Raw genomic sequence first — 12,438 nt, 5'->3', positions numbered from 1 at the left:
TTCCAAGGTTATTACTTACTAAGCACTAATGTTATTTGACTGTTCAACTTGGGAGTTCCAAGAGCATGCAGATATTATAAATTCAAACTCTAACCCTGATCCAAGATAGGCCCATGTTTACTAATTTTCAAGGGAGACTATAAATCTTTCTCCCAGTTCCCAAACTGAGACAGATACCATTCTTTGTCACCTCTATATAAGAATGTATTCTTTCCAAACCACCCTTTTACCAAGTGAATAGCCTTTCAAGGGTTCTGACCTTTTGCTAGGGATAACTCAGATCAAACTCCCTGCCTGGATAATCCCAAGACTTCATCTCCTTTCTTTGTATGGGCTTTAAAACTCTAGCCACTAAGTTACCAAGACAAGCAACAGCCCCACCACAGGGCTACTTATATGCTTACCACTCTGATTCTCAATCCCGCTTCATTTTTGCCCCTTTCATTCTATAAAATTAGCTCTACATTAAAAATCACCTTTATTACATTTCATCCAGGGTTCCTAGTATTTTAAGTGGGGTGGTTTTCAGGGTATCTAGACTACCAGTTTGCTAGAAAGTGAAGTCTCCAAAGTTCTTACCTTTCTGTGCCTTTTCTTTTGATTATATAAGGGAGACAGCTCAATTAGCTACTGCTATTTTTAAACGATTTCTTATAGTTTCTCATTATCTGTGAGGAAGGTAGGAACACCATCAACTGAAGCTTTCTACAAGTAATCATCATCTTGTATTAGAATGAGAAACGGTAGATGATAATGGGAAGTAAAAGGCCACTAAAGTTATGAGGGATTATGAGGAGATATCCTGTGTAATGAATATTTTGAATTGAAAACCAATAATATCTTGAATCCAAATGCTAGAAGGTCCCCTGTAATCAATATCTATAGTGTACAACATAGAAAATATAAACTTATTATGATTCTTCCCCCAAAAAAGGTATAATTTAAACAAATTAAACATAAACACAATGAAGAAATCAAATGGTTTCTAGAAATAGAAAATCTTTTTGGTGCTGTGTCTTATAGATCTACTTTTTTAAGTGAAAAAGAAGAAGAAGTTATCTTTCAAGAAGGTTCTAAAAGAAGAAAAAAATGCTGACCATCGTGGTAGTTAGAAAACATATTGCTCCAGGCAGGGTAATAAATAGTTTCTAATCAGAAAAACAAAGATTACCATGGAACATTTAACATGACAGAATGGACCCAAGTTGGTAAGAAAGGGGACAAGAATGCTTTAAATAGAATGAAAGCCTTAGTATAAAATTATATTTTTATGAGGAAAATAAAGGGCTTATAGAAATGGACAACATGAATAAGAGACATTCTGAATGTTCAAGAGAGAACAACAGAAACAGAGACCCATTGAAAACAAGCTTGGAAAATTAGGAAATTGAAAGGGTAACATTTGCACATTGTTCTTAAGGACAGAAATGCTCCCAATTTGCCCTGCCTTCTGCTTTTCCATTAGGACAGCATCTACCAGCTCCAACAAGGCTGCTACTGCCACTGGGCCAGCAGTACTTTTCCACTTTCTCAGTAGTGGGCCAGGGGTGCTACAGATAATGCAATAGAGAAACCATTATTAAGGCAAGATGACAAAAGATGAGATTCCAATCTCAGAGGCCAAGAACCCAGACCTGGAGAGACAGACAAATGATGAGAATTAAGGAGCTCTTCAAAGGCTTTTACAAATGACAGCTGATATTTTTCTACTTTGGGTATAAAAATGATATGTACAGATGCCTTGCCCCACTAATCATGGGATGATGAACTTGAAAACGACCTTAAGAGGTCATGTCAACCATTAGCTCTTTTCATTAAAAATACCACTTCTGTTCTAACCACATGACCCTCAGTTCTCTGAATCTGCATATGTGCATATTTTAGACATTGTGTGTGTGTTTGTGTGTGTGTGTGTGTGTTTAAAGTGTTTCCTTACCATGGTATTTATTAGACCTCAGTAGAATTACTCATTTTTAACTATATGGAAGCAACTGAGCTAAAAGGGACTTGACACTGATTCAAAAGAATATATTTCTGCCAGTTTTCAGTTTCACAGGAACACACATATGGAAGCTTGCTTACCTTAGTGAAAGCTCGGTAACATAAGCCACACAGCTCCACCAGGTAGGCCAGAGTGAAGATGGCATTCTGAATTACAAAGCTGAGCAGTTTTGAAAACGGTTCCAACAAACTCTGCAATGAGATTGGGGCCAAATAAAGTCAATTGCTGATTACTTCATTTAAAAAAAGTATTAAAATCTTATGATACTTTAACTAATGGAATCACTTTTTTTTAATTGAAAAATCTGTTGCCCAGTGGCTCCTGTAGCAACCCCATTGGTCTAATAAAAACAGAACTGCACCTTCAGTCAAGGGCTCAAAGAGCAGGACCAAATCATTTCACTGCTCAAAAAGGCAATCATTTTTCCATATGGCATCATTTACAAACCTTCCTTACTACAACCCTGTCTTCGTGTCCACCCTAAGCAATCAAGAGTGTGGGGTTTGCAGTGGGATCTTCCACTTTATTTTCAGAACATTTAAGTATTTATGAGTTCATCATATTCAGATCTGGAAGCCTGTCTTCTGGGTTAAGTAGTGCAAACCACCCTTACGTGTAAGTACTAAAGTACTATAGCTTAGATAAAATTCATCACAACCCAGCCTCCTGCCAATGTTAATCAGGAAGGCAGAGTCTGTTTCGGTTTCTCCCCCTGAATCCTACCCATGAAGGATCAGTTTTAGTTCCATATGCTTTCTTAAGTCATTTAGAAACATTTGTTGAGTACCTACTGAGTGTCAGACAGAGTTAGATGGATGATTTCATATAGTTTATCTTACTCAAATTTCTCATAACTATCCTGGGAGACAGTGTGTTATAATATAGGTAATGACACAAGCACTAAATTCTGACACAAGGGTTTTCACACTCTAGCTCACTGTGACCTTGAATAAGTGATTTAATCTCTCTGGAACTTGGTTTTCTCCTCTGTAAAAGGGGGATAATAATGGCTTCCACCTCATTAGGGTGCAAGTTATGAGAATTAAAAGAGATAATATACGTAAAGCACTTGGCACCAGTAAGCTCTCCATCAGTGTTAGCTATGATCTTCATTATTAACCTTCTGAAGCTTTAGTATCCATTCCTGCTCTGCAGCTTAGGCAGTTAAGTAGACAAGCAATTTGCCTAAGACCATAAAGGTATCAGGTAGAATTCAAAGCCAAGTTCCAGGGCAATTTTCCAGAGGTAGAATTGCTCTGCAGAGAAGATAGGATTTTAACTGGACTCCAAAACACTTGCATGCCATGAGTTCCAATACTTCTCAATCTCTATAGTGCTCACTGTCTGGTTTTCAAAAGTCATACATGTTCAATGTCAAACTCAAGGTATGTAGGAAAGGACACATGAGGAAGAAGTAAAAGTCATCCATAGTCCCACCACCTTGTGATTATATTTTGATACATAGTGGAAATATTACACATGTACAATCCTATGTTTTATTTTTTATTAACTTAATACAATATCAGAAATTCTCAGTGCCATTTAATTCTTCATAATCATCCATTTTAATGGCCACAAAGTCACATTTTACTATAAATAACAACCCAATAAATATATTTTACATGAAATTAGCATTTGCATTTTCTTCCTTGAATAGATTCCCAGAAAAAAAATGACTAAATTAAAGGACATGAGCATATTTGAGGTTCTTTTTTCTAATCGATATGAAAATGAATGCACTTTGTGTTAGTTGCCCCTAAAGATAGGAATTCTGTTTTTTACTTATTTGTATTCCCCCACAGAAATCCATGTGGTGCTTTCCATATAGAAAATCTTAAAGAAACTCACAGACTTAGTACTAATGATTCATTATTCTTTGCTCCATATAAATGCTATTGCCTTGAGGTTGGGCGCAGTGGCACATGCCTGTAATCCCAGCACTTTGGGAGGCCGAGGCAGGTGGATCACTTGAGGTCAGGAGTTCGAGACCAGCCTGGCCAACATGGTGAAACCTCATCTCTACTAAAAATACAAAAATTAGCCAGGTGTATGGTGCATGCCTGTAGTCCCAGCTACTTGGGAGGCTGAGGCAGGGAGAATTGCTTGAACCTGGGAGCCGGAGGCTGCAGTGAGCCAAGTTGGCATCACTGCACTCCAGCCTGGGTGACAGAGCGAGACTCTGTCTCAAAATAAAATAAAATAAAATAAAATGAACATATATATATATATATATATATGTATGTATGCTATTGTCTTGAAACATTGTCAATAGATGAAAGGAATAGGAATGTCTCATGTTGCACATAATGTATCCTTATTGGTCAAAAAGAGAAGCCTGAATTCAAGCCTATATGGAAACTTGCTCTTATATCTAGAAGAGCAGCATAGTGATGGGGCAATATGGACCCAAAAGACCTATGTTCAAGTCACAAATCTTCTACTAACCAGCTATGTGATCTTGGCCAAGACAATCCATCTCTCTGAGCCTGTTTCCTCGTCTGTAAATGAGTGGATTGAACCAATGATCTCTTTGTAACTTTCTAGCATAAACCATGAGTCTATGAAAGCACAGTCAAGTTAAATAGTTGCAGAATACGTACATTGTTGGTATATTAAATGGTAATTACAAGCTATAGCAATGCAAACTATTGTACCACTGCATCGAATGCAGTGCAGAAATACAGCTTGGAATACAAAAGTGAATGAGACACAGTGCAGAACTTCTTGAAGCTTGTGGTCTCATTGGAACCACTTCAGGGCAATGTAAGTGCTACTATAGAGAGCTCTATCAAATACCATGGAAGCTGATACAGGAAAAAGTTACTACAGATAAATGAATATGTTTTTTCATTAAATGGGACCTTGAAGAATAAGAAGGAGTTCACCACACCAGCAAGGGCATAAAGCATTTCAGGCAAAGGAAATGGCCTAAGCAAAGGCAAGGAAGTATGAAATTAAATAAGATTATATATCTGAAGCATTAAGCATAATGTCTGCCATATGATAACAAACAGTGGTTGTTGTTTCGATGATGATGATGATAACGCTGATTCTGAAAGTGCATAGGAGGAAGGGATGAATGAGACATAGAGCCAAAGATTAAATTGGAAAGGTGGGCTGGAGAGTTATGAAGTAACATCTTAGATACCACATTAAGGAATCTGGACATCATCCTGACAGAAATGAGAAGTTATCAGAGATTTTAAAGCAAAGAACCAACACAATAAGATCCTGTTTAGAAGGATCGCCTAGTTAGTAGTATGGGGAATGGATTGGGGGGCATGGCCCAGGGTTAGCAGGACCAGTTATAAACCATGACATTGTGATGTATTAGATAGAGTTCTTTATACAAGGCACTGACCTAGCATGAAGAAAAAGAAGGAGGCTGAAAGGGAAGCATTCAGTATGTCTTCAGTATTGCTACAAGCCTATCTCATTAGGTTAAAAAATAACCGACTAACCAATTGGTTATGTTTTTCTGAAACATACATACCCTTGTAGCATTGGTAGAAGGGATCTTCAAGAGGCAAATCATAATTCTTAAACTGGAATCTAAAGAACACTGTGAATAAATACGAAAAAAAGTAAAAATTAGTTTCCACCTTAATATAACTTTTGCTTCAAATATGTTCTGAAAGCATTTAGTTTAGCAAAAGGAAAATCTGAAATATGACTGCATCTCAACAGATTCCCATGCCATAATATCCTTGTTGAAAAAAGTCATTCTCAGGTTAAAACAATCTTAATTAAACAATTATACAATGGTAAACAATTAAATAATTAAACACAGCTCCTAAAGTATTTTTCAAAGATATAGCCCTAAAAATTAATGAGATAGACAGTTGAATAGAGACATGGTGGATGGATGGGTGGATGGATGGATGAATGGATGGATGAATAGATGGACAGACAATGAACAGAAATTTGTTGGGTAGATATTAAATGTATCTAATTCTAAAGAGATGCACCAATTTGTGAAAGGACTTTTTAGGGAAAAAAACTACTTAGATCTATTTTTAAAAAAACCATGAATCCACATAAGAACCAGTTTCATCTGCCCTTTCTCTGCTATGAAGCAACACGACAAAAACCTGAGAAAATGCAGTAAAATTTCTACAAGACAAAATCATGCCTTACCTATCCATTCAAGTTCTATATTGACAAGATTCCACATCAAAATGTACTTTTTAAATTGAGTTTACTAGGACTGGGGGTAAACGTTACAGCAAGAATAAACAATGATATGGTAAATAGATCACAATAGCAGGCTATAGTTAAATTTCTGCAGCTGTGTATCTACATTAACTTCCTCAAGATAGTAAAAAATAAGCAGGAGTTTTCAAAGTGGAATCCCGGAACCAGCAGCTAGAAATGTGCCAGAATGCAAATCCTCAAGCCCCACCCCTGCTGAATCAGAAACTCCCAAATCAGGCTCAGTAAGTTGTGTTTTAGCAAGTCCTTCAGGGACAGTGATGCACACTGACGTTTGAGATCTGCTTCTATAAACTGATGAAAACAAACTATAGAAGGTTTCAGTGGCTTACTGTTTTCCCCAGAGATTAAAAACATAGGCAGAAGATGATCAGGGGCAGTGCCCAGATCTGCCCTAGTGGGGGAAATTCTTACACAGATTTTGAAAGTATTTCACAAGTGCCTTCTAAGGGAACCACTGGTTCTATTTAATCTGCTCGACACTCATCGGAGTTGATGTGACATTTACATTACTTTAAACCAGAGGCTGAAAACTGGCTGCTCATCAGGCCCCCATAGTGATTTAAAAACCAGAAAATGTTCTCTTGGGAAAAAAAGGAAGACAGACAACCAGAGGCCTGCGCTCCCACAGAACAACAATTGGCAGGCGTGGGTAGCCACTGACCTCGTAGAAGGACTGGCACGTTCTAGTTCCTAAGGGTCTCAATTCTCCTTATTATCTTTTCTCCTTTATTAACCCTGTAGGCAGGGTCCCTATGGGCAGGCTGATTGTCACAAATTAGGCACGCCACTTGTTTACAGCTGGCAACACTTGCCACTCTTCTGTGCCCAAGTTAAATCTTCTGACAGTCACATCGGCACACAGGCATTTAAATTTGCCATACCTCGGCGGGGCGCGTTGGCTCACGCCTGTAATCCTAGCACTTTGGGAGGCCGAGGCAGGAGGACCACAAGGTCAGGAGATTGAGACCATCCTGGCTAACATGGTGAAACCCCGTCTCTACTAAAAATACAAAAAAATTAGCTGGGCATGGTGGTGGGCGCCTGTAGTCCAAGCTACTCGGGAAGCTGAGGCAGGAGAATGGCGTGAACCCAGGAGGTGGAGCTTGCAGTGAGCCGAGATTGTGCCACTGCACTCCAGCCTGGGTGACAGAGCGAGACTCTGTCTCAAAAAAAAAAAAAAAAAAAAAAAATTTTGCCATACCTCATCCCATCCCTTCTCTTAGCCTGTGCGGCAATTTAGCAGTGAAGCCCTGATTAGTTCTTGGGTCCTAGGAGGTTCCACGTGCTTAAAATTTGTGCACTCAATTTCCTGTGTGTTGATGTACAGTAGCTATACACATACACAGTTTCAAAGTACTAACCCTTCTTGCTTGGATTTATTCAGCTACTCCACATCTGTGGGCAAACGAGGATCATAGAATATAAGAGGTGGTAAAGATCCCTCCTCTATACTCCTGCTTCTTACAGTAACTCCAAGCTCAAAGCAGCACACGCTGAGCTAAGGGTCCCTGCATTATCCCTTACAGACCTAATAGTAGTATCTGCCCATTTGGAAAAATGTATTAGCATAGGTTGTTGATCTTTATCAAGTATCTTATGTTACATAATACTCATTTCAGAAGTGGAGCTACTAATAGGTAACCTGATCCTTTTGTTTTTCTGTCTATGGGGAATGCACTTTATTTTTATTTTATCTTATATTTTTGAAACAAGATCTCACTCTGTTGCCCAGGCTGGAGTGCAGTGGCACAAATATGGCTCATTACAACCTCGACTTCCCAGGCTCAAGCAATCTTCCCACCTCAGCCTCCCAAGTAGCTGGGACAACAGGTACATGCCATCACGCCTGGCTAATTTTTAAAATACTTTCTATTTGTTTATTTATTTTTGAGACAGAGTCTCTCTCTGTCATCCAGGCTAGAGTGCAGTGGTGCGATCATGGCTCACTGCAGCCTCAACCTCCTGGGCTCAAACAATGAGCACACCTCAGCCTCCCAAGTAGCTGGGACTACAGGTGCATGCCACCTTGCCCAGCTAATTTTTTTTAAGAGACAGAGTCTCACTATATTGCCTAGCCTATTTTTTTTTTTTAATCTTTCGTAGAGACAAGGTCTCGCCATGCTCCCCAGACTGGTCTCAAACTCCTGGGTTCAAGCGATCCTCCTACCTCTGCCTCTCAAAGTGTTGGGATTACAGGCATGAGCCGCTATGCCCTGCCTGATTCATTTTGTTGCCAATTAAATGCTTCTGTAATCTGCATAGAGAAAGCACAAAAAACCTCATGGAGCAGGTCAGGTTCAAAGCCAGCAACACCACTGCCAGCCACCACTCTGCCCCCTACTCTAGAGACATGAATGCCTTCAACTCACCCCTGCTGCAGAAGGGCAAGAAGAGTCTGCTAGTGAAATGAGCACTGGACTGTGAGTCAGAAAACCTCAGTTCTAACCCTCACATTGCCACCACTGTGTTGTTTCCAGAAGCTATACCATCTCTCTGAATTTGCAGAATTCATTTAGAAAACAGAGGCATTGGAAGGGACGATCTTTATAGGTTTCTTCCAGCTTTAACAGTATTGGCTTCTTATTTGCATGTACTGAGCTCATGTTGTCAATGATCCTTGGGCCACCAGATTTCCAGGTAGGTAATTGTGTGTGTATTCTTGGGAGATGGTATGGTGCAGGGGGTAACAGTCAAGCAGAAACATCATCATTCACAAACACAGCAATTACTTCCCTTTAGATAATTCTCTAAAATGGAAACTTTACATTATATGTCTGAGCTGCTTTTGGACAAAACTATTTACTTACTTATTTAATATCTACGGGAGAAAAATTGCCAGAAAAACACAGTCTACTCATGTCTTCCTGGCTGTTTTTTTGTTTTTTTTTTTGTTTTTTCAAATCAACTGGAAACATGCATATTCATAGTCAGTGAGCAAAATGCTCGCTCCACATTCCTGTCATTCTCTAAGAGAAGACAGAACAACCCAAATAAGCATCCTCACTCCATGGCTGACGGAGTTTCCTCATTATCCTTTGCGATACATTAAATCACCCAAGACTCTGCTGCTTGTAAATAAACGGTCTGAAAATGGTAAGAAATTAACTGAAAATGAAATCTTCGGCTCAGCTTACCTTCAGGGGTAAAACACAAGGCAGCTTGGCAAAAAATGTCTGAAACTGGTTGCTAATTGTGGTCCAGAGGCTACTAGGAGAATCCATAGGCAAAGCTTCCATGAAGGTTGCTATGTTTTCCAAACAGCGAATCATAGCACCCCCTGCTGGTAAATTCTTTTTGTTATTTAGACCCTAAAAACACAAAAGCATAGGCAATCAACTGCTGAAACAGCACAGGAATGTATAGCGCTATTTGGTGAATGTCAGTTTAAAAGTCACATCTTCAGGCTATAAACGTGTTCAGTGCCTACTACATGGGCCAATCCCTGTGATAGACTGGAGGGATACCGAGAAAATCGTTCAGACAAACTTAAGGGGGAAAATTGGTGAGAGGTGAAATGTGAGCAAGAAATAGGAAACAGCTTCCAAGGGTCTACAATTGGTGTGGTTAGGTGCTAAGAAAACAATGAATCATGCTCACTGTAAATAATCCCCAGCACAAAGACTGAGCATAGAGTTACAGGAGCTGCAGCTTTTTTTCTAGCAGTGAGCATCTCCCGCAAGCAAACCCCAAGAGCTGACCTGCAGCAGCGCTTAGACTTGAACCCAAGTCTCTTGATCCAACGCCCATAGCTCCACCCACCACTCTGCCCTTGGAAAACCAAGTTGTTCTGTGGAAGCAAGGTCACGACTTAGCTGAGGATATGGAGAAGTTTTCAATGAAGAGTAAATCCACGCAAAGCCGCAATGTCCAACTGACACTATTCTATGCAATTCTATTTCTTAATTAACTTTTTAAAATTTAAATTATGTTAATTTTTAAAATTTAAATTATTTAAATTTTAGCATTTTCTATTATTTTTCTTTTGAGTTGGGGGTCTCGCTCTGTTGCGAGTGTAATGTAGCCATTGGAGTGTAGTGTAGCCATTACAACTTGGAGTGTAATGTAGCCATCACAGCTCACTGCAGCCCCCAACTCCTGAGTTCAAGTGATCCTTCCCCCTCAGTCTCCTGAGTAGCTGGGACTACAGGCATGTGTCACCATGCCAGCTAATTTCTTTTATTTTTATTTTGTAGAGATGGGGGTCTTGCTATGTTGCACAGGCTAGTCTTGAACTCCTGGCCTCGAGCAATCCTCCTGCCTCGGTCTCCCAAAGTGCTGGGATTATAGGCATGAGCCACTGCACTCAGCCCTTAGCTTTAAATTTAATATATATTTTTTAATTTTAAAATTTTAGATTTCATTTTTAAATTAAATAACATTGAAATCCTTCCTCAGCAGTACCCTATGGTGTGACTCAAAGAAACACAGCCCACAGTTGTGCTGGGGCTTAGAGTTTCGGCTGGGGCTTAGGGTGTCACTAAAGGAAACCCACCTCTAGGAGCTGACTGAGAGCTGCGATGGAGCTCAGCTCATTGAAGTCCATCAGAGACGAGGCTAAGGTCCGTAAAAAAGTCCCATCTGGAAAGTCAACGATCAGATTTAGTGTTTGGGTGTCTGGGATGAGGCAAATTTGTGGTGCCTGGATTCTCAGAGGATGAATTACCTTTGATCGTGCTTTGGAACAGCTGCGGGAAGATGCCGTTGGGGGCCAACTGATGGAAGATGCAGCGCAGGAACTGCTTGGCCACCCCCGCCGCATTGCCGGGAACCATCATGCTGGAGTTGAACAGGGGAGAAAAGACACGAAGTCATGGGCCACTGAGCAGGTGTTCAGATATTTACTTAGAGTTCAGACATTTGCACACCATGCCTCTTATGGGATAGCTCACTGTCATGTTCATCAGTGAAATGAAATATTCTACTCAAACCTAATCCCTGTTAACAAGAAGTTTTTAGAAAGAGAGAACCATGAAATGCCAGTGTAGTCTCAGACGTATTCCAGGTCCCACAATGGACTCAGGAAGGTTATGAGATCCTGAGAGAAGAGGTCACATACAAAGGTCACATGCTCACAGAATGACAGTCAAGACTGGAGCCCTGGATGAGGATTACCAGGAAAATCCTCCCAGGAAAGTGTCACTGGCTAAGACAGAGTTGCTCTGAGGAAAAAAAAATTCATATATATATATATATATATATATATATATATGCAGTGAGGGAGATGTTCATTCTCATTAGGAGATCTGGGAAGTTTTCTTTGGGCATCTGAGCTGACACTTGTAAAAAGGCTGGACTTTGACAGGTGCAGTTTGACCTTCACCCTTCATGTGCACCTCTGCACATCAAAAGTAGGGCCAAATTTATGAGGCCCTGCCCCTTAGACCAAGGTACCAGAAAGGATGCTTCTTGACGTAGTTAGCGGGTTAGTTACCAGAAGGAAAAAAGAGAAAATCAAAGAACGTAAATAGATAAAGAGTAAGAAGTACTGCTTACCTAATTATGCCAATTATTACCTCATTGTGCCACATCTACCCTGAAATGCTGGTTCAAAGTTTTAGGTCAAAAATATTCTTCAGGAAAAAATAACGCCGAACTTACAATAACTTCAGAAAATAGAGAAGGAGAGAACCCTTCCCAATTTGTTTGATGCAGCCAGCATAGCCCTAAAACTAAAATTAATAAAGCCATTATCAAAATAAATTTTAAAAAAGAAGGAAACAGAAAAGAAATGGGAAGAGGACAGACAGACCCATAGTCGTCATGGCCACTGAATCCAGCTATAGATTAAAAGACTAAGTAGGGTCATGACCAAGTAGAGTTTATTCCAAGAGTATAACAATAGTTTAATACTCAAAAATCAGCCAGTATAATTCAATATATTAAGAAATAACAGACAAAAAGCTTATATCTCAATAGATGCAGAAAATACATCTCACAAAAGTCAACACACATCATGACAAAAACTCAGACTGGGCCAGGCGCAGTGACTATCGCCTGTAATCCCAGCATTTTGGGAGGCCAAGGCAGGAAGACTGCATGAGCCTAAGAGTTGGAGACCAGCCTGGGAAACAGGGCAAACCCCCCTCATTTCTACAAAAAATACAAAAAACTAGCTGGGCATGGTGGCACACACCTGTAGTCCCAGCTACTCAGGAGGCTGAGGTGGGAGGATCACTTGAGCCAGGGAGGTTGAGACTGCCAAGATGGTGCCACTGCACTCC

At 40.0% G+C, this 12,438-nt stretch overlaps 1 protein-coding gene across 20 annotated transcripts in view; it reads right to left on the bottom strand.

Annotated features, from left to right (window-relative positions):
* The window catches only part of UNC79 (unc-79 homolog, NALCN channel complex subunit), a 374,208-nt gene that overhangs the window by 42,954 nt on the left and 318,816 nt on the right, over positions 1-12,438 (bottom strand). For all 20 annotated transcript variants that reach the window (XM_063793093.1, XM_054666247.2, XM_054666242.2 and 17 more), the window contains 5 exons: positions 10,881-10,993; positions 10,710-10,795; positions 9,352-9,525; positions 5,496-5,564; positions 2,083-2,193 (listed from right to left, as the gene is read on the bottom strand). In XM_063793093.1, coding sequence (XP_063649163.1) covers positions 2,083-2,193; positions 5,496-5,564; positions 9,352-9,525; positions 10,710-10,795; positions 10,881-10,993 — 553 coding nt within the window. The remainder of the gene's footprint in view (positions 1-2,082; positions 2,194-5,495; positions 5,565-9,351; positions 9,526-10,709; positions 10,796-10,880; positions 10,994-12,438) is intronic.

This window comes from Pan troglodytes, chromosome 15 (genome assembly GCF_028858775.2).
Source record: "Pan troglodytes isolate AG18354 chromosome 15, NHGRI_mPanTro3-v2.0_pri, whole genome shotgun sequence".
Taxonomy (NCBI): domain Eukaryota; kingdom Metazoa; phylum Chordata; class Mammalia; order Primates; family Hominidae; genus Pan; species Pan troglodytes.
This window is presented reverse-complemented; position numbering and strand designations above follow the sequence as displayed.